We start from the raw sequence: 25,758 nt of genomic DNA on the forward strand, positions 1-25,758 counted from the left end.
TCCCAGTTCAGTTCTTTATGTTATAACTTTTCTGGTTCAACATGAGTGTCAGAAACCAGGATGTTGTATGGCTTTCATTTGTACATCCTGATAACCAAAATAACTAATGAAACAAAAAAAACTGGTTTAAACAAAAAAAACTCTGCTTCAAACAAAAAATAACAAAGGTTTTTTTTTTTTTTTTTAAAAATTGGTTCCCTATTACCAATATTTATCTGGTCTTTGTTGTGTTTTTACCAACTCAATGACCTGCTTTTGACAAAACGTTAAACCAAAATAAATTTTAAAAAACAAGTTTCTACCCTGATGACCTGACCCTTATGCCTGTCCCTTAGGCTCCCTGCAATAACCTTACATTACATATTCATGGTTACAGTTTACCACACAGGTAAGTCTTGTAATGCTCATTGTATGCCCGTCACCAAACCCCTCGGCAGCGACTGGTGTACAACAGGATAATGAGAGCTCGTTCTGCACAGGGCACAACTAGGAAATTCATCTTCGGACAAACAACCACCGCGTTACCTAGCCCTCACAATAACAGCAGCTAGTAAAATAAAACCAAGCTAAACACAGTAAACTCTTATCAAGAAACCATCCAATCAGAGGGCACAAAGCTACAAAATTGAGATTTAAAGAATGCATGTACTGGTACACACATTTTTTTCATAACAGATCTTTTTTTTTGTCTGGTTCAGCTTTTTTACCCACTGCATGGAATATTACTATTGAATTAAAAGATATACCTAACAGGTAAATCCCTTCCATAACATCAAGCATATATTTAGTGTCAGTGTGGATTGGAAAGAGAAAAGTGGTAAGAGGGGAGAGGGAACAGGGGACAGGGAAGCAAGAAGAAGTAAGGGGAGAGGGCACAGCTAAGCAAGATGAAGTAAGGGGAGAATTAAATTAGAAGAGAGGAGAGGGAAGATGGGAGAGGTGAAAGGGAAGAATGGAGATGGAAGATGGGAGAGAAGTAAGAGAAGAGGGGTAAGGGGAGAGGGTAAGGGGAGGGGGTAAGGAGGGTGAGATAAGGGAGGAGAGGGTAAGAGGAGGGGGTAAGGAGGGAGAGATAAGGGGGAAAATAGGTAGGGGGAGAGGTAAGCAAGAGAGATAAGTGGGAGTGTGATAAGGGGGAGAAAGAGAAGGGGAGAGAAAGAAGGGGAGAGAGAGAAGGGGAGAGAGAGAGAAGGGAGAAAGAGAGGGGGAGAGAGAGAAGGGAGAAAGAGAGGGGGAGAGAGAGAAGGGAGAAAGAGAGGGGGAGAGAGAGAAGGGAGAAAGAGAGGGGGAGAGAGAGAAGGGGGAGAGAAGGTGAGAGTTAAGGTGGAGAGAGAGAGAGAAAAGAGAAGAGGTAAGTGGGGAGAGGGGTAAGGGGAGAGGGGTAAGGGGAGAGGGGTAAGGGGTGAGAGGTAAGGGTGAGTGGAAGGGGGAGAGAGGTAAGGGTGAGTGGAAGGGGGAGAGAGGTAAGGGGGGAGAGGAAGGGGGAGAGGGTTAAGCTGAGAGAGAGAAGGGCGAGAGGGGTAAGCGGAGAGAGAGAAGGGCGAGAGGGGTAAGCGGAGAGAGAGAAGGGCGAGAGGGGTAAGCAGAGAGAGAGAAGGGCGAGAGGGGTAAGCGGAGAGAGAGAAGGGGCAGAGAAAGAAGTGGCAGAGAGAATGGGGAGAGGGTGAAGGGGGAGAAAGAGAAGAGGGAGAAAGAGAAGGGGGAGAGTGAGAAGGGGGAGAAAGAGAAGGGGGAGAAAGAGAAGGGGGAGAAAGAGAAGGGGGAGAGAGAGAAGGGGGAGAGAGAGAAGGGGGAGAGAGAGAAGGGGGAGAGAGAGAAGGGGGAGAGAGAGAAGGGGGAGAGAGAAGGGGAGAGAGAAGGGGAGAGAGAAGGGGAGAGAGAAGGGGAGAGAGAAGGGGAGAGAGAAGGGGAGAGAGAAGGGGAGAGAGAAGGGGAGAGAGAAGGGGAGAGAGAAGGGGAGAGAGAAGGGGAGAGAGAAGGGGAGAGAGAAGGGGAGAGAGAAGGGGAGAGAGAAGGGGAGAGAGAAGGGGAGAGAGAAGGGGAGAGAGAAGGGGAGAGAAGGGGGAGAGTGAGAAGTGGGAGAAAGAGGGGGAGAGTGAGAAGGGGGAGAGTGAGAAGGGGGAGAGTGAGAAAGGGGGAGACTGAGAAAGGGGGAGAGTGAGAAAGGGGGAGAGTGATCAAGGGGGAGAGTGATCAAGGGGGAGAGTGATCAAGGGGGAGAGTGATCAAGGGGGAGAGTGATCAAGGGGGAGAGTGATCAAGGGGGAGAGTGAGAAAGGGAGAGAGTGAGAAAGGGGGAGAGTGAGAAGGGAGAGAGAAAGGGGGAGTTAGGTAAGTGTGGAGAGTGGTAATGGTAAACAGGTAAAGGGGGGAGGTATGGGGAAGAGGGAAAAATGAAGAGGGAAGAAAGATGGAAGGGGGAAAGGGAAAGGGGAAATAGGTACCACTATCCCTTTCCCAATCAATTTGCAGGTTGAACAGCAGCTCTGTCAATTCACTTATTAATATAAACTATTTTTTAAAAATGCTACACTCAATAACAAGCATGAATACTGAAGATTCAACATAGGCCTACATCTAAGTTCTAAGCAATGAAAAGAGACCCGAAATAGATTACCACCTGTCACATCGATTTATACACACTTAACAGCAATGTGACAGAACTTGATAGCGTGTGTCAACTGATAAGTAGTAGAGGGGAAAATCCAATCCAAACATTACAAGGCGAACACTTTGCTAAAGCAACAAAATGTCCTCTATAGACTCACATATTTTAGACACTGACCCAATAAAAGCCACAATCTAGTGTCATGGTCTGAAAAATATTAAACCAACTAGGTCCAGCTAGTAAAACATATTTGATGAAAAAGTCACGTTTCTAGCTTCATAAAAATAATTATTCAATCACATAGGAAGCACTACATTAAAAAGAATTTTTTCCAGTAGTTGCAAAATTTTATTTCATTTATTAATTATTTTTTGTTGGACTTTGCATGTAATTTATTGACATATATTTTGTTTCTTAAATATATGAAATAAGAACATGCATCTTTTGGTGGTGTATCAAATTCTATGTTTCATTCCGCCTACCTTTATTTAATTTAACTGTGGAATTTTTTTTAAACTAAACATATCGCTCATTAAATACATCATAATAAATCACAAACAGCCCATTTTGAGTTACGTACGTATACCTGTGTAGTAGTTATGGCATGATATTAAAACTGGTAGAACATTAATCTGAAGTTCTAATATGTGGCGAAAGAGAGCCACTGGTCTTTCTTTCCTGTCCTTACTTTGTTTCTTGTGCACGCTCGGTGCGAAGATACGTCAAGATAGTACTTTATTTAATGTCCAATGAAACACTTATTTTTTTAGTCTTTGTAGACCATGACGACTTCCCGTGGTAAAGTGCCGGTCAGCTAGCCCTGGCTAATATAAAATTGGAGGCAGCAGACCTCCAAAGCAACATAATGGATTTTATTTTTGCCTTAATGGTGCAGTTCGAATTTGTAAAACATTTTTTTAAAAACATCCTTGATAGTACTTCAACAGAGTTTATAGATGGAAGCAGATCACTTTCTGATATTCACTGGAATTACATATATTGCCATCTATGAACAAACAAATAGTACAATAATTGTTTCCTTGGGCCCAAGAAGAGTTACTTGCAACATGTGTTGCCTACGAAAATGCTGATTTTCAAGAAAAGGAACATCTGAAAGCAAAATATGATGAACATTTGGTTGAAAAGAAATTGTCCCGAGCAGAAACGAGACGTGATAAAGATAACTCCAACAGTCTAGTGGCAATTTAGGACCTTCACACTGTTGTACAGTTACCAAAGAGTGATATATCCACATTTCATTATAAATCAAAACTAAATGTATTAAATTTTACTATTTCTGACCTCAAGACAAATGCATGTGATTGCTATGTATGTGTAGGATGAGTCAAATGGTCATCAGTGAGTGAATAACTCATGCGTGTTAATGTACTTAAAGCAGAGAACTAACACGACCGATAGTGAAGCTTCTACTCTGATAACTGCGCTGGCCAACAAAAAAAAATTATGATGGGCCTGTATTTCTATGCTGTTCGTTCTCTTGAAATAAAATCCATTGCCCAAAAATATCTGATCAAAGGCCACAACCAGAATGAAGGAGACAGCTCATTCCCTGATTGAAAGGCAGGTTAAACACCAACTGAGAGGAGGACCTATCTATTCCACTGAAGAGTTTATTACCGCTATTCTATCTGCTAATAAACAAGGTGAACTTTTTATGTGCATAAATTATTCCATTAAGATTTTTAATGATGTGAAACAAATTGCTTCCGACCATTTTTTTTAAACTCTACTAGATGGTGCTACAGTGTATCAATTTCTATATCGTTCAAACGATCGCCATGGGTAAATTCATTTTTATAATAAAAATCATAGGTCATAGACATATGAACAGTGGGTGTGTGCCATTTCTCTATGTCCACCACACGGTCATATAGTAAGGTTTGGCAACTTTCTATCCTTTTTCTTGACAAGACCCGTCCGCTTGTTGGAATGGGCGGCGACTAGTGAACTAACGGCACTAATAACAGGTTAGTTTTTAACTTCATCAATAAATGGCCTTCAGTGAGGATTATAAGGAGTTGGCCAAATTGTAATTATGAAAAGGAAGATAATTGAATACCTGCACCTAAGGGCAGGTTTTCTTTCCAAACAAGGCCTAGCCCCTTAAGAAGAAAGAAGACCTTCACGATTTACTGGCAAATAATTTTATCCCAATGACTTACACATACTTTGTATGTCTTTGTAATCTCAGTCATATGTTAACAAGCATGAAAATCATCTTCAGTTTAGTTATGATAACCCACATGACACCTACGTTTTGTGGTACTACATAATACTATTTCAGTATGCTAGGCGAGATGGACAACAGTGACATAACTATCACCAATATGATTCTAATTTTGTCAAGAATGTCACATTTTAATTTGTGTCATACTTTGAGCATAATTTTTGTAACAACAATGACATAAGTGTGCATGGTGGTTATTTTAAGGCTAAAATAATAAAATAGCTAAATTAAATTTGATTCACTCATTTAATTTACATGATTATTTTGTCAAATAATAAAAAAATGGTGTTTGTAAATATTTGTTTGTAAGCGGCAGCTCTTTAAAAAGTTTCACCTGAAAAATGACAGTTTTTGAGTCATGAAGTCATTGTATTTAATGAGCGATATATACCTTACAGATATATTTTTTTAAGAGATTAAACTAAATAATAATTTTCTATCAATTTTTGTATAATTTTTTAAGACAGATAAAACATAGGCAGCAAAACCATGAAGCAAGAGGGAGCGAATGTTTCCCTCTTAAATTGTCCCAGTGTAGCAAGGGACAACTTGTGCTCACCCTGAAAATTAAACACAGCAAAGGAAAATAAATTCATGGAAATGTTGACAGATACATGTAAAAAGTGTTTCGAAAGTGTTTGAAACAAACTGATTGCTAACCAATTACTGTTACCAGCAATTCTAATAGGCCTACTCTTTGAAAACTTTATGCAACATATGCACCACTTGCATATTATCTATAAAAAGTGTCCTTTCAAATAAGTATACTTAATGAAAAAAACCATTACCACTTTGGCAGGTTAAAATTATAATTATGGTAAACCACCTAGTTGTTTCCAAATAGAAATATGTATATTCCTCACTGGACCTAAACAAGGATAACCTAATGATTTTTAGTCCACCAAAAACTACGAGGCATTTTTTTACACTTATATGCTACATACACATATGAATCAAAATGCCTAGCATTAAGTCAGCCTACTGAACCCACAGATTAAATTTGAATCAAACAATTATGTATATAAATGTATTAAAATATTTTTTCTACATTATTTTAAAAAAATTTTTTGACATTATGTCTTTAAAATCAATGAACGCTGGCTACACGCACGAAAAATTGTTACATTCCACCTGAGCCAAGTGTGCAAGAACCGGCCAATCACCATGCGAGAAAATCTTCCATAATATCAAACAGGTTAAGGCGGGCTTTTTAACTAATTGTTCGGTATTATATTTAAACAAATTATTTAAATTAAATTTGCAAAAACTGTCAATAATATTTGAAAATTAAAAAGTATGCAATTTTTCATCAATGTTTTCTTATGACGTTATCACGTAAAATTATTGTCCATAAACAGACTTTACAGACAAACCCCTTTTTTTATTTTAAATATACAATATATAAGTAAATATAAATAAATATATCTGCAAACACTCGTAAATATGTATTGTACGGATTAGCGCCAAAAAAAATCGTACAAATATGAAATAACTTTCATTATATGCTCTTTTACGTCCTCTTTTCAAAACCGCCTGCGGAGATTAAAAATTCCAATTACTTTTGGAGATATCGCCGTTCTTATTTTGCAATACAAGCCCTATGTAATCATTCAACAGACGCCATTTTATATTTTGCTGTGTGTGCGTGAATGCCTAAATAACAGAAATTTTCCATTAGGTAAGGTTAGTTACATGATAAATACTTCAAAATAAACGGAAATTAAAAATAATATCAATTAATTTTACTTGTATAGTTTTAAGTATTTATAATGTAACTGACCTGACCTAACAAAACGGGACAAAGGTAGATTAGGTCAGGTCAGCTACAGTATAAATACTTTGAAACTGAACGGACATTAAAAATAATAAAAATTAATTTTAATGGTTGTTTAGTTTTAAAGTATTTATAATGTAGCTGACCTGACCTAACAAACCGGGAAAAAGGATGAACAGTAGGAACTCACGTAATTTTCTTTTTACGTGATGTAGTCGTTCAACTACGTCGCGAAAAAAAAAAAAATCATACTTGTAAACAAGCAATAATGGTGAAACGCGGGAAGCCTACGATTCACTCATCTTTCTGGACATACCCGAATACTCACGTTGGCAAGCCTTCTTTCAACAGACGAGAGGCAAACGCCCAATCGTGCATCTTCAGTTTTTTTTTATTTTTTTATTGTAAATAAATATGCAACTCATGAAAACTAATGGTCAATTAGGTTATGTTAGCTACATTATAAATACTTCAAAACATTGTGGATGGTTGATTTGGTTAGGATAGCTACATTAAAAATACTGTGAAATCATGTAAACGGTTTCCTAGCGCTGGATAGCTACATATTAAAAAGTTATTTGCTAAGCAACCATAAAATGATTTTACAGTTTTTTTAATGTACCTATACTTACCTAATATAACCAACCATCCACAGTGTTTTCAAGTATTTTTAATTACTTCTTGCTAATTTTAAGAAAAGAAGGCTTGCCAACGTGAGTATTCGGGTATGTCCAGAAGGATGTGTGAATCGTAGGCTTCCCACTTAACGCCGCATCAGTGCACAACATGAAAATTAAAAAATTCCTTATCTCCTAAAGTATTTGGAATTTCTGATCTCCGCCGGGTTTAATGAAAAGAGGAAGTTAAAGAGCACAGAATAAAGGTATTTTCGGATTTTTAAAATTTTTTTTTAAAAAAATCTCCAAAAAATGAATATTAAAAAATTCGATATCTCCAAAAGTAATTGGAATTTTTTTATCTCCGCAGGCGGTTCTGAAAAGAGGATGTAAGATAGCATATAATGAAAGTTATTTCATATTTGTACGATTTTTTTTGGCGCTAATCCGTACAATACATATTTACCCAAACGCTCTCTGCCAATTCCTTCTTCCTTAATACATAATTTAATTTCCCCACAGGATGTCTACAAATACTCATGAACCAATTTCAGGCCTTTTCCAAAAGCTTTTTACAAATTTTATTTCAAAGCTGTTTTTTTTTTTATCAAAAGGGTGATTTTTAAATCTACAGGCTTTACCAAAATTAAACATGAGCCAATGCAATACAAAATTTCCTACAATTTGCAGAAAAGAGCAGATTTTTAACTTAAAAAAAATTATTTACAAACAGCTAGAAATTTTGAAATTTCACTTGTAAGCATAGGAAATGTGATATGTAGCTATGATCTAAAAAATATAATTGGGGCTGATACTTACAAAAAATGACATTTTTTGGCAACTATAAATATTTTCGGCTCTCTTCAGCCATGTGATATTAAATGTATTATTTCCCGATTTTTTTTTCTCAAGGAAAACTACTTGTCAAAAATTTGAGCACTCAATCCAACCTTTTATTCAAAGGTTTTTAACAAATTTTACAATTGGCAAAAGGAGAAAAATTATTTAGAATTAAAGCCATGTACAGGGTTTCCTTACCAGCGTAAGAGTTTAGGCTGCACATAAATCTTACAAACTCACCAGAATCATGAAGTTCCCCTTGGCTCTCCAGCGATGCTGGTCCATCCACAATGGCATCAACATCGTCTGGGAAGGAAAAGAGGTCATCATAGTCAGAGTCAGGGGTGGGTGGCTCCCTGTCATCCGACATATCCAAAGCTGGATTGCTGTGTCCTGTAGCTTCAACCATTGCTCATGTTGGCTGCGAGGAACTGCACCACATTCTCTGAATAACATACAGCCATGGTTAATTTTCAAAAAAAAAAACAATGTTGTTCACACCTATGCCAACATCATTTTGTAACACCCGGAACGGAACTATCCTAGGTACTTCATGAATTCTCTACTAAAGTATTTCACAATTTTCCTGGCATACAGTGGCATATCATACTAAATACAATTATAAAATAAAGTATTCCTAAGGGAATTATGAATCTTAAATCCAATCCTCACAATAGCATTCAAAAAAAGAATGCTTCTTTAAGTTAACCATGCACTGCAAGCCTATTTGTCATTTTGCCCATCACAAAGTTTTGTTTAGAGGAAAAATTAGTAGCTAAATAGGCAAAATAAAAAATAATAACATTCTTAGTCAGGGCCCTAATTAGTTAAATAAGAATGCGATATAAGTCTGAATTATTATATACATACGCACACTATTATAAAAATATATCCTGAACACACCATTCTAGCAGCCACATGAAGGCAGGCTCCAACACAACTGTTGTAAATCGGTCCAATTTTACAGTCTCTTTGAGGCTTTATCTACATCACGCCTACAGATAACAAGTGTTTCGTTAGCCAATTGGTTGGAAGAACAAACTGAGTTGCGTTTTACACGTCAGCTGTGAGCGTTGTGTCAGTACGTTAGTCTGCATGAATCACTGCGTCACACTACGCAATACGCACGTTTATTGTAAATGTGATGCCCAACCCGTCCTGTAAGATCCCACCGTTTGATCTAATAGAGCGCTGTATCGCGTACATCGTCTTCCAAACACTGTCAGCTGTCAGTTAACAAGATTAATAAAACTAACGTTATTTAAATCGAGAAAGCATTGCAACGTACTCGTTGCATCATGGACTAGAAGAGGCATAGCAAAATCTAATGCACATGTACCGTTGGTATTCGTATATTCTCCTTCCCAATATCCGAGGATAGCAGTCACTTTGTTCCAATTTTACGCCTTGACATACTCTGATGAACCCTAAAGCTGAAGGCCTTGACCTGTATAGTGAAAAGTTTTATTTTTAAATCTTTAAAATAAAATAAAAAACTGTTCTGGTACTCCACAAGCTTTAATCATACAAATAATAAGTGAAAACATAACAGTGAGAACATAGTAGTTTTATGGTTTATTTGGAAGTGCGTGATGTAGTATATTTGTCCAAAAGAACGCATTGAGTGGGATACATCATCGCCATATTGGAAAGAAAAACTTAACATTTGTTGCTTGGCAAAGGTCCAGTATATTAGCTTCTCTTTCGTTAGCATATTTACCATATGAGAGACCTTTGAACGTAATACTCTTTACTGATTAATACTTTCCTTTTTCATTCCAATCAGCTAATTTAATAAATAATAGAACATCCATATATCATACCAACCAGACATTAAATTTTGAGCATTAGGCCACCAAGCACTCTAGGACGTATGGAGACATCCTAAAAAATCTATCATTCTCATTCCTACCATAAAATGGAAATAATTTGTAAGCAAACAGATGGCAAAGTGGTGCTATCACCCTCTTCATTTTCACCAAAAGAATTTGTGCATACTTTCATGACACTATCATGTGGGCTTTCCTGAATTTTCAGACCCTGAGAGCCCAATTTGAATTTATATCAACGAAGATATAATTATTATAGTGACATTTTTTTTTTAAATCATAAACATTTTTTTGTATTTGAAGTATTGTGTTCGCCTTATTGGCTTGGCCTCACATGTCATGTGCATCAGTGTATTGTATTGTACACGGTCTTATGTTACCGTGGTATTGTACTATCTTCTTTGTATGTACATCATGTTATCTTTGGTTTGTTTATAAATTTTGAAAACCCACGTTGTTAGGGAAAGATGGAAAAACAAAAAACAACATTATATAATTTAAATTTATTAGCATGTATGTTGTTTCATTTAAAACAACAGCTGTTCCCATGAACATACATATTGGTGTATGTGGGAAGTAGAAAATCTGGATTTATTATATTTATTTATTTTTCTCTTTTGGTGAGTAGTGACTTGGGTCATGCAGATTATCGAACGATGTACGGCTTTACTAATTAATATTTTTGTTTCTGTTAATGCTTACATTTTATAAGTGTAGTGTTTTTAAATACTCTTATGTAATGATTGTGGGTAGCTCTTATTTAAGTATACACACTGACATGCATTTTAAGTTTTGAATAATTTCTAGTTGGGCGGCTGATGCCAAAAAGCAATAGTAGAATTCCGAAAGTGTTGTTTTCCAACATTGTAGACTTTCCTCTATTTTCCCTGGAAACAGGGTTGGAGAATTCTTACTGAATGATAATAAATTAATGTTTTTAGATAAAGTGGTGTATCAATGTCAGTATATCAGTAGCACTATGTTAACAATGTAGGAAATGGAGTGGAGGCAAGGATGAAAATGTTTGCAAATTTTGCATTGTGTACGAGGTGGGGGAAGGGGTACACCTGCAGGGGATCTGAGCTGGCTAGAACGATGGACAGAGACAAACAGGATGTCTCTAAATGTTGGGAAGACTAAGGTGGGTATGGTAATAATCTTATGTCGCGGCTTTCTCAGAAATTATTAATATAATTCATAAAACAAAACTTTTTTTTTAAATACAAAAGACATTCCTCTAGCAATCCCGAAAAAAAAGGTCTTTAAATTCCTACTTGTTTTGTGAGAATTCACAATTTATATCTTACATTACAATATCTATCCATTGACGCAGCCGTCACCATTTTTTTTTAACGTTTTTATATATGGAGAATTACAATGGAGAATCACAGGATCGGCAAACCTGACATTCAAAACAGTCCATTCCAAGGCCGTGTTTGTGTATGCTCAGTATAGATATCACAAATTTGTTACAATGTAAAATGGTCATTTAGATTAGGTTACTTAGCTCATTTAAAAATACTGTAAAAATTATTGTGAATTGTTGGTTAGGTTAGTATAGCTACATCAAAAATACTGTAAAATATTTTTAATGGTTTGTTTAGAAATTGTAACGTAGTATAGAAACTAGTTCACACAAGTCCATTCCGAGGCCCGAACAGTTCCGAAGTTTACAGAAAATTATCGAAGTTCGTAACTAGCATGAGCAACTTTAGAAGTGGATAAAAACACACATGAAATATGTCCATTTCATCTTTCATAGACTTAGGTGATGGAGAAATTAGAAAATAGGCAGCTACATTTAAAATACTTAAAAAAGGATGTAGGGTTGATTAGGTTAGGTTAGCTACATTAAAATTACTGTTAAATAGTGTGAACAGTTAGTTATGTTAGGATATTTAAATCTTAAATTGGTAATTCCTAAGAAACCATAAAAATATTGGGACAATTCTAGTTGGCGATACCTTAACATTATTAATGACGTCACTAAAATAGTGTCGCCTTTATCTTTACCACCCCTACTTTCTTTAGGGACAAGTGCAGGAATATGGGGTTTTGGGCGGGAACATTAAAAACACTATTTTTCACGTGTTTCATTTTTTCACTTTTATGCTTTTTCGGTATCGTAAACTAAACTATAATCCCCTCACTTTAGTCTATTTTGTGATACCGCGGTATCACAAAACAATATACCAGGCGGGACTTTGTTCTACTTCACGATACCAATAAAATATTTTTAAACGTCTCACTTTCAGAAAATTAAATACCAGTATCGCAAAAGAGAATAGACCAGGTAGAACTGTATTCTACGTCACGATACCAAGAAAATATTATTTCTTTCGCTTGTGACTACTACACTCATTACCCCACATATCCAATAAATTTCTTATTACCTACTTAACAATATACTTATAACAATATTCAGTTATACTTATTCACTCCTGTACAACCAACCGCTACTATCTTCAAAACTCACACTATCATTTGTCCTTTTTTCCATGGTGCTATTTTGTCTTTCGCTGTTGCCGATACTATGTACTATATTTCCTTCGTTTCACCATTCAATTTATTATCATTGGCCAACTTCCATGACATTAATTTCTCCTCCGTGATTCTCAACCAATAGTAATCCGGTATTGAATATTAGAATTGACCCAAAATATTTTAATGTAGCTATAATAACCTAACAAACCGTCCACAATGTTTTAAAGTATTTTTAAGGTAGCTAACCTAACCAAATAGACCATTCTCACATTTTGACTATATTTCTCCCAAACATAAACACAGACGGTGGCCGCGACAGTGCACATGTATTGTATTGTAAGCCATAAACTGTGGTTTTTCTTTTCCAAAACCATTTTGAATTTATCAACGTTGTTTTCAGGGTAAATACAGGAACGCATCAAGTATTTAAATGTATATTGAAGTATTTTCGGAATATTATTAATTTAGGAAAAAACCTCCATATAAGGATTTTATCATGGTTAGATTCATGAGGAAGAGGAAGGAAATGAAGGGAAGGGGCAGGAGATAAAGGATAAAGGGGTGTATAAGTACCTGGGGGTGACCCTGCAAAATAACCTGGAACGAACTAAGGTTCAGCGTGTGGTGACTAAGGGTAGGAGGGTGCTGGGGTTGCTTGGCAGAACCCTACATGCGCAGGGAGTAGGGTGAGGGGGAAAAGGTATAGTCTGTGATGGAGTATGCGGCAGTGATCTGGGATCCCTACCTAGTGACTGTGGTAAGGGAGCTGAAGAGGTGTAGCGTGGAGCAGCGAGGTGGGTGATGGGTATGTGGTGGAGAAGGGAATAACAAAAGGGGAGGAAATGCATAAACTGTCTAAGATAGGCCTAATTGAGTTGGGGTGGGAAGCATTCAGGTGAGGAGGGGAGTGGAACGGTTGGTCAGGCTGTTTTAAGATGATAAAGGGAGATGGGGCTTGGGAAAGCAGGGAACTAGGGTGCACAGATGTGGATATAGAGGGCAGAGAGATCACAGGAGGGTATGGATGCAAACAGAAAGAGAAAGGCACATCTCATAGTAAGTACAGGGAATGAGTGGAATGGGCTAGAGGAAGGAATGTGGGGGGTGAGAGACAAGGGTGTCGCCAGGGGGGGTAGGGGGGGCAGTTGCCCCCCCCCCCCCCCCCCAGGCCATCGGCTGGCTACGCCCTTGGTGAGAGATGCAAGGGACTTGAGGAGATGACTAATGGGATTAGGGTTGGGGGAAAAAAAATAAAAGGACTCCTTGTCTCCGGTTGAAAGCCGTAGTGTAAGTTTAACAAATAAAATCAATTATGTGTGTTTATCTGTTTTGCTACTACTTGTGTGATGCGTGCTATTTGTTTAATAATGAAAATAGTTTTGTACATAATGGAATAGGTGTTTCATTAAGACAGGTTAATTTAGGTAGCCTGTGCAGTAATGCGACAGTCGCCATACGTGAGTTTCTGCTGTGCTTACTGTGACATATTTTTACATTGTGCTTTAATAGCATAGCAGAGACTGCTTTCCATGTCAAGTGCCCTGATTGTTGTTGCCACTCTTCTGTTTTCGTGATGCTATCTGCAACTTGATCCTGTGGTTTTCAACAGATCCTGAGGCATATAGCATAGCCAAGACTGTTTTCACTTGAAATGGAAAACAAATACAGGTTTGGAAAACAAATATGTACAGGTTTGGAAAACAATGGTGGCTACATTATATTCCTGATGAACTCTGGAGAACAACAGGATCAAGTTGAAGCTAGTATCAAGAAAACAGTAGTGCAGTGACAAGAATCAGGGCAATCTCTTATGGAAAATAGTCTTGGCTACGCTATTAAAGAAACACCTAGATTTATGTCACTATATTTATACTATAGGATTTGAAAATTGCAGCAAATATTTTGGTTACACATCATTTGATACCTATTTCTTTTATTAATAAAATACCACACTTGATGCAGTAGCAAAACAGAACCACACACAATTAACATGATGCTATTGATATAGTGACATTGATACACCACATTTATAAAAATTTTGCATATCAATTCCTGTTTAAAAAAAAAAAAAAAAAACACACACAGGTTAGTAGAACTAAAACAAAATTTATTTAAGAACATGTTTATTTTTTCATCAGCCACTATACTTTCTTAAACAAAAGTTTTTTACTGTTTTAAATGTAACTTTATATAACTTTGTTCACATTATAAACACATATTGATGGTTATTGAACACCTTTGTTAAGAATTGCAATTTTTTTAGGTCCAGTAACTTCAGCTATAAATATTGGTTAAAAGAATGTTATGACAAGAAAGAAATATTTTATCACACATTTTTGTTTTACATGTCAAGTTATTTCACTACTTATTTCATTTTGTTGGCACATTGGAAATTTATACAGTATTTTTACTTTATGCAGGTATTTATTATGAACTTCAGGATATTTTTCTATTCATAGGGTTATTTACTACAAAGTGTTAAAAAAAAAAAAAAGGTTTGTGTTGTAGTTGCTCTTACACTGTTTACTGTACTTTGCAGGTGGGTTCAAAGATGTGTGACTCAGCGATGGATAATCGTAAGAGGTCCTTCCAGGTAAAACTGGATTTGCTCATACTCGAGTGTAACATGGTCAGCAACAATATAAATGCTGTTCTGCAATGCTGGTCCAGCTTGGTAGCACACCTTTTGAATGAGACAGATTACGCGCAGTTCAGCAAAAACTGGCCAGATGTTGCAGTGCTTCTCGATGCCTTCATCCATCCGATTACGGAATTCAACAGTGTACTGGACAAACAGCTGCGTGCTCTTCCTAGTGTGGAAGCTATGTTTCCTCCCGAACCTCAGCTACCAAGTAAGAAAGCTATTGATTCTGCTAGCAAGGAAGATGGTGTAAGTTCCTCAGAGACTAACAGCTCTGCAAGCACCCAGTTTCAGAGTTTGAATGGTGCGAGCTCAGACAGTCCAAGCGTGCAAAAACCTGCTTACCCGAGCGATGCGGTGAGGGTGCCATCATTGGTTGTACAATCAACCATGTGCTCCAGGGGTGTGACAAGTGTGCCTTCACCTCTGATAAGACCATTTGAGTGCTCAAGCAACGTGCCAGTTGTACAACCTACAAGCTCGACCAGTGTGACGTCTGCCCAGCTGCCGGTCGTGAAGCAAGCAGACATCGGTGTTGGGTCAGTGCTGAGAATGTCATTTTTGCACGGGGACACTCCCGAAAGCTTCTGGCTCAGATTTGAGAACTGTGAGGAAGTAAACAAAGCCAAGAAGGAAATGCTGAAGAAGATAAAAACATCTGTGGTATCGGCCCTCGACTTCTGCCCCCGGGTGGGCGATCACGTGTGCACTGTGGTGGGAAAGTCGACCGTGGTGCGTGGCGAGGTACGCACCATGAAGAAGTGTGGGGCGGACGGAGTCAAGTTCGTGTTGTTTGACGTGGACGATGGAACCACGCACGTTGTTGGCTCCAGAAATCTGTGGAAACAGGAGCCGGAACTGGCAGCAGTTCCAGCTCAAGCGATCCACTGCAGATTGAAAGGGACGCTCGGAAACGTACCGCCTCGTGCTTTTGTGGACATGTGTACAGACCGACATTTAGAAGTTAAGATCTGTAGCCTGCTGAAAGGAAGTTACCCGTTCTATGCAGTACAGCTCTTTAGTTGTGACCCTGCGAACGGTAATAAAGTTAATGTAAATAATTGGGTCACAAAGTTCTTCAGTTCACGCAGCACTTCTGTTAGTAGTAAATCAAGTATCAGTAGTAAAGAAACTTTGGCGCCACTTAGCACTAGTACGAAGGTACTGAAAAATGTAGATACAACCAAAAATAGCAATGAAAGAACTGCCGTAAATCTAGCTGCAGAGTCACTGAAAGTGGACACACATCACGTAGAAGAAGAACATGGTAATTATAATTCAAGTGTAAAAAAGGAACCATCGTCTGATTTAGTTTATTTTTCAAATAATAAAAATAATAATCAAAATGACATTTCTAGCTCGCCAGTTTCTAATTTTGCGGTGTGTATAGAACCAGATGTTTTTCCTGTTCATGTTAAATTAGTTGGAGAAGTAACACATTGTGTCTCACCATCAGAATTTTTCGTACATGTGGGAAGTAATAAAATGAAAGCCCATAAGCTGGGTGAAATCATGATGTCACACTATATGCAAACTATCAAAACTAGCAACAGTAAAATGGACTTAAAAAAAAGAGTAGGTACAAATTGTGTGTGTAAATTTGAAGGTTTTTTTTTTAGAGCCAAAATTTTGAACTGGATGCTAGAAGACCAAGAAAATGTTTTGGTGCAGTTCATAGATTATGGGCATACAGGCTGTGTATCTTTTACAAGTATACAACCATTATATCATAAATTTGCAGAGTGTCCAGGACTAGCAAATAAATGCCACTTGTCTAACATCCTCCCTGCAGATTCACACGGGAAAGTAAGCAATGAGTGGTCTGCTGATGCAATTAAGTGCTTCTGTGAACTGGTACAGCAGGAAGTCCAGTTTGGAGTTTATGTTGCAAGCAAGAGGATAAACGATCCACCAGATTCTTTACCGGTGATTCTCGTCGACGAGCGCAGTGACACAAACACAATTTTGAATGACAAATTGTTGAGTTGCGGGTATGCCATTGCAGTTACCTTGGATTTAAGTGTTGAAAGCGAGGAGGTTAAGAATGGATTCGTAATCGATGCACCTTCTCCTGATTCAGGGGCTGACTTTGAGCATTTTGACCCCATGACCGAAGACCATGAATCCAACATGAACACGTACGATCATGACGTAGAAGACGCACGTTTTGTGGTGTCTGGGTGGAAGAGTGCAGACGAGGAGCAAGTGTGTCCCCTTTTCCGCCGTTTTGGGTACTGCCGCCGACCCCATGGGACTTGTTTCAAGAAACACATCCACCTAGACCCGAACGGAATAGTTACGGACAAGGAACCAGTATTTTTCCGGGCTTTCTCCGATTTGGTCTTGCCGGCGTCTAGAAGTTTTCGTGTCATGCTCACGGAGGCACACAGCCTCACTGTCCTGTACTTCGTGCTCGTGAAAGAAGCGACAAACTCGGGCGAGGCTGCAGAGGCCGAAGATGAAGAGACACTCGCCTCGCTCACCGCGTACATGAACGAAGCGAGCAACGTGCGCAAAATGAAACGCCTTCTGGTTCCTCCTGCTCTGGGTCAGGTGGTGCTAGCTAAAGACTGTCACGGACTGTGGTGTCGGGCCACCGTGATAGACTGGATGGGCGAGAAGGGCGGTGCGGAGGAGTTCAAGGTGCAGTTGGTGGACTCAGGTGTGAAGCTCAACGTCATAGAGCGGGACTTGCGTAGCATTGAGCCAAAGTATCTCCATCTGCCATTCCAGGCAGAGGAGTTTCTGCTGGGGAACCTGGAATTGGATGCACTGAGCGACATGGAGGGAGAGATGTATTTGAAAATTCTGCGTCAAATGATAGGTTTGGAGTTCACTGCCACGGTGGTTTCCTGGAGACCGAGGTTAGAACTTAAGCTTAACTCTGATGCTGGAGAAATCGTTAGGTTACTGGAAGACCAGGTATTGGCTACTAAATTAAACATACATGAGGACAGGTAGTGTTATGGTATATCATATTATTTTAATTATATAGAGTACTAAACTGTAGTACTCCAAACCATGCAGTTTGGATAGTGGTCTGTGTGTGTGTCACTAAAACTGTTGGCCTTTAAGAATAAAAGAGCCCACTAGGATTTTATGTTCCACTCGAGAGATTTTACAAGAATTTTATATACATCCTTTATGACTTAAAATCGTTTAAGGATTGATTGCATTTTTTTTTTTTTTTTTTTTTTGCTGTAAGTAATTAACTTGAAATGTGCAGAATGTAATATGTACTGTCATTTTTTACTCTGTAAATATTTTATACATATTGTAACAATTTTCAGAAATCTTGAATTTAGTACATTAGTATTAATGATGGTTGCTACAAAACAGAAAAAAGTAATTTGTTCAAAATAGCAAGCATGAGGCAAATTGATTATTCACTAGAGCAGCAGTATCATGTGAGTCTAATGAAAGACTTCTCTACGTGTGATGTCACATGAACATTATAAAATTTGAATGTGCTTTAACTTGAGCCGCTTGTCGCCTTCAATGTAAAATTAAATTGAATAATACTTTACACTTTACCAAATTATCTAAATTTTAAGGTGAAACTCCATGATTCTATTCATGGCCACTGGAGATTAATAGTGTAGCATCTCAGTTGCAAATTTTTGACACTCAGAAATGATATAATTTGTCAATTTTTATTCGGAAACTATTCCTGTTCATAAAACATATTTTTTGTGTGTTAGGTTTTATGTTGAAATAATATAACACTTAATTTGTCTTTAAATTAACTCTGAAGGTTTTATCAATTGTTATGAATCTTGACCAATGTTTTTCAAGTTAGTTATGTAGAATAACTATGGAGACAATTCTTTTTAAAGTAAATTTGTATCCTACAGTTTTTTTTGACATTAGTTTTACCAATTTTACAGTCTTTGGCTTTGATAGTAAATTTTCATTCCCTAGCCTTATTAGGTCATGAAGTTGTGATTTGTTATTCGGTGTCTTTCATAGAACGATCTCATCCACAAAAGCCAAATATTGTGTGTGTGGTTCATTAAAGCGAGGTCGAACAATTCAATGTTATTAATAAAATTTCATTTTGCAAAGTATTAAATCCAGCAAAAATCCAAAGCTTTTTAATATTAACAAATATATTTTAGGTAATGTTCAAATTTACTGGCTTAATAGTTTTTGTAGCTGAAATTATTTCAGACACTAATGTCTAGGCCACACAGAAATCTAGGCCATGTTCACGATGTTCGCTATGTTTGCCGCGCTAGGTGGCCAGACAGATCAGTCAGCTTCGCGATGCTGGAGAGGCGGATGCGGTGGGATTTGAGTAATGATTCTGACGTTTATGGTTTTCTGCTGGCTCTCACAGGATGTAAACATAAAACAAAATTTTTCATGAAGTTAATCAAAAAGAAAATAAATTTGATGAATTTCATCATTTGGCAAAGCAGTTGCGTTTGTGGACAAAGCCAAATTTATGGATTAGTTCAGAATAAATATAACTCAGTTTATTCACATTTCGTTTAACTCAAATCCCAGGTATTGCCATAGGTGTCCGGCCTTCTATGTTCTTCCATAAATTTATTTCATAAACATGGATATTATTATTATTATTATTATTTCTTCAATGAACTATTCCATCGACATGAATTTTTAAAGCACAATCCTGAGCGAAACAAAACTTCATAAAAAAACGTATACAGAAGTACAGCCCAATTCCACGTTAAAACAGATGTTGGTTTTATTATCTGTGCATGCGAGAAGTCATCAACGTTTAGAAAAATAGCCGGGAACTAAACACCTGGCGATGTCGCCAGGTTCGCCAATATAGCAAACACAACGAACTCAGCTTGTTGTGGCTGGCAGTACCTGAGATGAAGCGGGCTGTATTTTAGGGCGCGGTTACACGGGAGTCTGAACTACTTCAGGTGAACATTTTCAGCTGTTGAGTGCGGTTACACACAGTCTGAACATGTTTCGTTCGAGGACATTTCTCATTTAACTTAAACAGGTTGGCAAAGTAGTTCAGATCGACATATCTTCTACATTAGCCTCTGATTGGCTGGTTAGAATATAAACAGTCTTTTGCAGAAATTCTAGATGGAAAGTGTTTCTGGCACAAGTTTGAGTAATATTTTACCGAATGCAACAAAAAAACCAACAGATAATTATACATATTTTTTAATTTATCCTGACCTTAATTTTCTTAAAACTGAGATAGGTACTCTCGCTCAAAAAATAATAAAAAATAAGTTTAAAAATTTTACTGTGCATGTTTGAATTCCCGATTTGTAAAAAAATATTGAGTAATATGTAAACACATTTCATTTCTGCTGATAATGCTGTATAAACAAGTGAGAAAATCCCGCGTTTTCTGGATGCAATTAAAAAATAGAGATCAACAACACAGTCATTCGTTGACAGTAGACAATCGGTTTTAGAGCTAAACACACTTTTCAGCAACTACCGTGTAACCGCACACTTTCGCGTTTGTAAACGTGTTTACTTAAACATGTTCACCTGAAGTAGTTCAGGGTCCCGTGTAACTGCGCCCTTACTCGCGTAGCAAACATCACGAGCATAGATAGCACTCTGTGTGGCCAAAGCTTAATGAAGAATGCATGTTTGACTTAGGTATGTAAGAAATATTATCCAAATGTTATTTTTTTTTTTTATATTTTAACCCAATGGACCATACAAAATATGTGGTTCAGTAGTTTTATCTTCGAATGTAATTCAGCCTCGTTTTATTTTCTCTGTAAAAAAATTTGTTTTAACATGGCTGTCTAGCCACAAATACTTATATTTTTCTCATGAAACTGTGGAGAGTAACACGTTATTACACAAATTTTATCGCTTAGGTATGTATACAGTAGTGTCTTGTTCATCCAGCCTTTGCTTATCCGACATTCCATATTATCTGACTTGGCAGTGAAGAAACAGCATTTGTCAGGAAAGCATACTATAATCTCAAATTTCTTTAAACCATCAAAGGACTGAACTTTTAATTAATTGTTATGTGTTTAGTGTAAGGCACTCCTGTAACCGTAAGATTATTTTTCAGTTAAGTTTTACTATTGTAGTTATTTTTTCAGTTAATTTGTTCTGTTGTTTCCTCGTAAAACAGTATTATTAGGTTCATAATGTGAAAAATTATAATTGTTTTTTTTATATATTTTTCATAACATCGCCTTATAATTTATTTTCTTTTAACCAACATTCTGCCAGCTCATTTATAACGTCAGATGATCAAGACATTACTGTAGTATATAAAATACAAATGCAACATATTTTGTCACTCTTGGAAAATATAAATTTTTTTCTTGTAAGATGTTACTAAGATGAGGAACTGCCATAGAACGTGAGCTGTAACTTTTTTTAAACTTTAAAATTGACCTAAGAATGTCATGATGTGTTGGTAGTGATAAATGTAACTTTGCAAGTGTGTAGGTGTTTTTTTTTTAAATTAATGTGAGTGGAGTTGTTAAGAGTCTTCCCTTTTTTTTTCAATTTTAAAATAATTGAGTTTTTTTTAAATTTTTTTACTTAAATTGTTTGCTCCCTGCCATTTTATTCAGCCCAGTGTACGGCCGGGTCAATTCTTTTTCAGAGTATTTTTTTTTCTCTCTCCCCCCCCCCCCCCCTCCCCACACACACACCATCCAGTTCACAGCTTCGCCAATGCTAAGTTTCGACTTGGAGTGCTGCTTGAAGCGCCCCGGTCCCATAACCCCCGCTTGCTGTCATGTACTAAGTCTCGTTACACGAAGCCATTTTGCAGACATTCAGCCCCTGGTGACTTCCCCGAAGTCTCGCAATCAGCAAGCTTGGACAACCAGCCTGGTCAAATTCTCGGTGCGGCAGACAATCCCGGTGTTTCGTCGCCTTGGTTCTCACGAACCTTGCAGAATTTCCCCCACACTCGCCAGTCCCCTCGTCCAGAACCCAGGCCGGGTCAGTCACCGGTCATAACCTACCCCCCTCCTCTCTGGTCCATGGAGGTCATAACCCACAGCCACTCTCACACTCTCGTCCGCACACCCTGCCGGCGACGAGAGGAATTAAGATGCGCCGGACTGCTAAAAGACGTATCCGCGATCCATCTAGCGGAAGCGAGAGACACTAACCCCTCCCTACCATCCTGGCTGTCCACCTGAGGGCAGCACTGTCGCGCCCATAAGAACAATGTTCAAGTTGAATCGACCCTCGACCTGACCGCTCGCCGGGCGAGTTGAGTTCCCCACTTCTCCGTCCGGAGCGCGCTGGCCAAGGATGCCAACTTCGAGTGTCTGGCGACGAGCGCCGATTAATACCGAAGGCTCCTCTTGCAAGGGAGACTTGGCCTTTTAATTTAATGCCCCGACCGCACCCTGAGGTCAGGGCAGCCAACCGCGAACGTCTCCAGTCAGCGACTCTCCTGACTTACGCGAGAATTAGAAGATCGCCGATCAATCAATTGGAATGTATTCTACTACAGTTAAGGCCTCAAGTGCCGAGTTACTATTTTTTAGCTTTTAGTCTGCCCAAATAGTCGCAAGTTAAAAAATTGTTTTTCTTCTTCCAACTTTCTTCGTATCCATCATGGTTTCCAAAGCCAACTGTGTGCTACCGCGTCGGTCTACGAGGCGGCAGCCAGGCAGCTGAATTCTCTCTGCAGTGATGAGTTTTTTTTTTATGTTTTACCACATTTCCACCAATCCCAGTGACGAATTCCGCCACCCTACCTAACGCCTGCATCCGAGGTAATTCGTACCGAATGGCATTTGTTGCAGTGCGGGTTCGAGAACACCCCTGGAACCCAGTTCGTCCTAGAACATCCCACATCAAGATTTTGGCCCACCAGTTTCACAACACTCGGTGAAACGCCTTCGTCATTTTGCTATCTCTCTCTTCTCTTCGTCTGCGGCTCACTATGCTTGACCGCCGACATATATATCAAGTCTACCTACCACCTGTGCCAGTTTATAGATGTTTTTATTTTTTTATTTTGTTGTTTTATTTCATATTTCAGAACTGTAAATTTATAATTTCAAGTGCGAGCCAATGCAACGAAACAATTTTGTGTAATTATATGTTAACCTTCATAAGTAACCCCGTTGAGGCCCGGGCCGATTGTCAATTGTTTTTCACCTTTTTTAAATAATGTTGTCTTAATTTTGTAATATGCAAACCATATAAAAATTATGAAAGTACTGTCAAAATAAACTAGAAAATCAATCTTTTAATCAGAATAAATCGAATAGCTCGCCAACCAAACCTCGACTTCTCATTTATAAGCCTTACGATGTCTTGGCATAAAGAGAACTGTGAAAATCTCTCTCATGTTAGGGAGAAAAGTGCTAGCTTGGCCAAAGCATTTATTTATCGCATTTGGACACACACAAATCCTCATGCAAGTTTTCATTGCTACTCTGTCAATGTGTGGTGACACCCAATGTTCTTCCACCAAGGCTTGATGGAAGAACGTAGCATGCTTTCTCAAGGTTGCCCGCCCTGTTAGAAGACGTCCTGTTAACAAAACCACAAGACATACTCCTGCCCATTAAGGTCCCTGTATTTTGGCGTTTCTTGTTCAACTGTTGGTCAATCACTGGATGGATAAAATATGTGTGGCATTGCAAGACTCCTGGCCTCCCCGTATTTTTTTAGAAGAATAAATGTTTTTGTCATTCAGATGGATTAGCTGCTTATATTTAGTTCAAGATTATGGAGACCTGATTTTGTATTGGTATTTTATTGACATGAAATAAAATACAAAGTCATTTTGAAATTGTTATTTTATTCAAAAAGTTATTTAACTATATTTTTACTTGTTTTCACTTTGTTTGCTAGGTTAATATTTATTTACTTTCAAAATTCTTTTTATGCCTATTATTAAGTTTGTATTTATTTGGAAGCTATAATTGTATTTATAGAACATTGTGTATTGTGTTGATATAAGGAAGGATGAGGGACAGGTGTGCATCACAGCGGCACTAGTGTTTTAGACATTTTGGTTAATATCGAGACATTTTGGTTCATTCTGTATGTATTTCTTATGATGGGAAAACTAGCTGCAGTACCCAGTGTTGCCCGGGCTGAACACAGGGTGAAGGGGAACTGTTTAGAGATCAGATGTAGTTAGTAATTGTCTTCTTAATTTGAATGCCAAGTGTGCAAAATAATTTATATCACTTTCAGATGCCGACAGACGTTGTTCTGCCAGTTTATAGTTATTTACCTGGTCTGTATGTAATCTAGACTCTATAAAGCAATATAGAAAAAAACTGAAAAATAAGGGATTACTAATATTGAAAAGATTCCATTATCTAGCTAATGCTCGGCATGCATTGCAATGCCTCATGCAGTTTTGTTTTGTAATATGTTTGAAGTAGTTACACATATACAAATAATATATCCATGTCTCTAAATATATATTTATCTCTATCTACATCTATAGTCCTATATATCTATGTATCTATCTGTATTTATCTCTTTATATCTACATATATACCTCACACTATCTGTATGTATTCTATATGAGGGTACTGATTGCTTCGTTGTTAATACCACACGGGTGTTTTTTACTTGTATGGGAAAATTAAGAATGATAAGGCATCTAGTGCGTGGCAACAATGTTAATAGGCAATAGGAAATAAACTTCTAGCTCCTGCGGCATTGTCAACACACACTTCGTACGTGTACTGCATGTTGTATCTAACCCCCTCCAACGCATTTGATTCTAAATTGGTCTTTTAGTAAGGATCCCTAATGTTATTGATAATATAATTTAGCCTATAGCCTTCCTCGATAAATGTACTATCCAACACTGAAAGAATTTTTCAAATCGGACCAGTGGTTCCTGAGATTAGCGCGTTCAAACAAACAAACAAACAAACAAACAAACAAACAAACTCTTCAGCTTTATAATATTAGTATAGATTGGCAGATGTTCACTCTGATGGGAGAAGGTTAAATTATCACATTGTTGGTGGTTTATTTTTTTGCAGGAAAGCCTCGTTGCAAAAGGAAGGAAATTTGTATATTGCTGTGTCCTTTGACTGTACAGTATTGTATTGTGATTGGTGGGTGAGGTTACGCACCTGCCTTTTCCCTGCATGGTGAATACAGTTGTGTGTAGCCTCTCCAGTCGTTGTTTGAGTGCTGTGCTGACAGGTCATGCCGTGTGGCGGCTCGCGAAAAACATTTCACGAGTGCTTAAGGGCGGACAATTTCATGTCTGGGTGCCAGGGTCATTCTTCTGCAAGTTTTGAATGTTTTACTTAAAAATTTAGGCCTCAGACATGTGGCACAGGCCTTTGTGGTCCGTTGTCCACTGGAACATAGTTCCCGTGGTTTTCGTACCCAAACAAAAAAGTCGCTAGGGATATTATTTTGTAAAGGCACAGGACTGAGAGTAGCAATTGGCGAAAGTGAGTGTATTCTTTCGGAAATGACATGTAAAGGACGTGTATTTTCGTCGGAAGAAGAATAAAGTTCAAAATTCAGTTCAAACTCTTTTTATTTACAGTCAGTCAGTAAAAGTTTTGAATAATGGAATAATCATTAACATAATTTTAAACCCAACTACCTGCAACATCTGATAAAATATTTTTCCCAAGTGTTTATGTATATGCAAGGAACAGTTGTCGTCTTAGCCGGGCATGTCTGTGACTTGTTACATGTGTAACAATACCTTGGCCTCCATGTAACCCTGATAAAAATCTGCTCAAGTTATATTCATGGGTACATTTGAAAAATGAAATGT

At 37.8% G+C, this 25,758-nt stretch overlaps 2 protein-coding genes across 7 annotated transcripts in view; one reads left to right on the forward strand and one right to left on the reverse strand.

Annotated features, from left to right (window-relative positions):
- LOC134534887 (phospholipase D1) overlaps positions 1-9,717 on the reverse strand; it is a 76,235-nt gene extending 66,518 nt beyond the window's left edge. Inside the window, exons 1-2 of one of the 4 annotated variants that reach the window (XM_063373558.1) lie at positions 9,427-9,717; positions 8,328-8,532 (exon numbers count right to left, since the gene is read on the reverse strand). In XM_063373558.1, coding sequence (XP_063229628.1) covers positions 8,328-8,496 — 169 coding nt within the window. In that variant the 5' untranslated portion in view covers positions 8,497-8,532; positions 9,427-9,717. Of the gene's footprint in view, positions 1-8,327; positions 8,533-8,961 lie in introns of those variants that run through there. The other 3 variants (XM_063373555.1, XM_063373556.1, XM_063373559.1) reach the window with 3 other exon arrangements.
- A 578-nt stretch (positions 9,718-10,295) lies between these two features.
- LOC134534888 (uncharacterized) lies at positions 10,296-25,498 on the forward strand. 3 transcript variants are annotated; one of them, XM_063373561.1, is made up of 3 exons: positions 10,296-10,536; positions 14,940-17,905; positions 22,784-25,498. In XM_063373561.1, the coding sequence occupies exons 2-3, from the start codon at positions 14,952-14,954 to the stop codon at positions 22,821-22,823; spliced, it is 2,994 nt and encodes a 997-aa protein (XP_063229631.1). In that variant the 5' UTR covers positions 10,296-10,536; positions 14,940-14,951; the 3' UTR covers positions 22,824-25,498. The 3 variants fall into 3 exon arrangements, with proteins under 3 accessions (XP_063229631.1, XP_063229632.1, XP_063229630.1); XM_063373562.1 differs by having other exon boundaries at positions 14,940-17,703; XM_063373560.1 differs by having other exon boundaries at positions 14,940-25,498.
- The last annotated feature ends 260 nt before the right edge of the window (positions 25,499-25,758 follow it).

Source organism: Bacillus rossius, chromosome 8 (genome assembly GCF_032445375.1).
Source record: "Bacillus rossius redtenbacheri isolate Brsri chromosome 8, Brsri_v3, whole genome shotgun sequence".
In the NCBI taxonomy this organism is placed as follows: Eukaryota; Metazoa; Arthropoda; class Insecta; order Phasmatodea; family Bacillidae; genus Bacillus; species Bacillus rossius.

Excerpts from the sequence above, each read along its gene's own strand:
- LOC134534888 (XM_063373560.1), top strand. The coding sequence starts at position 14,952 with ATGTGTGACTCAGCGATGGATAATCGTAAGAGGTCCTTCCAGGTAAAA.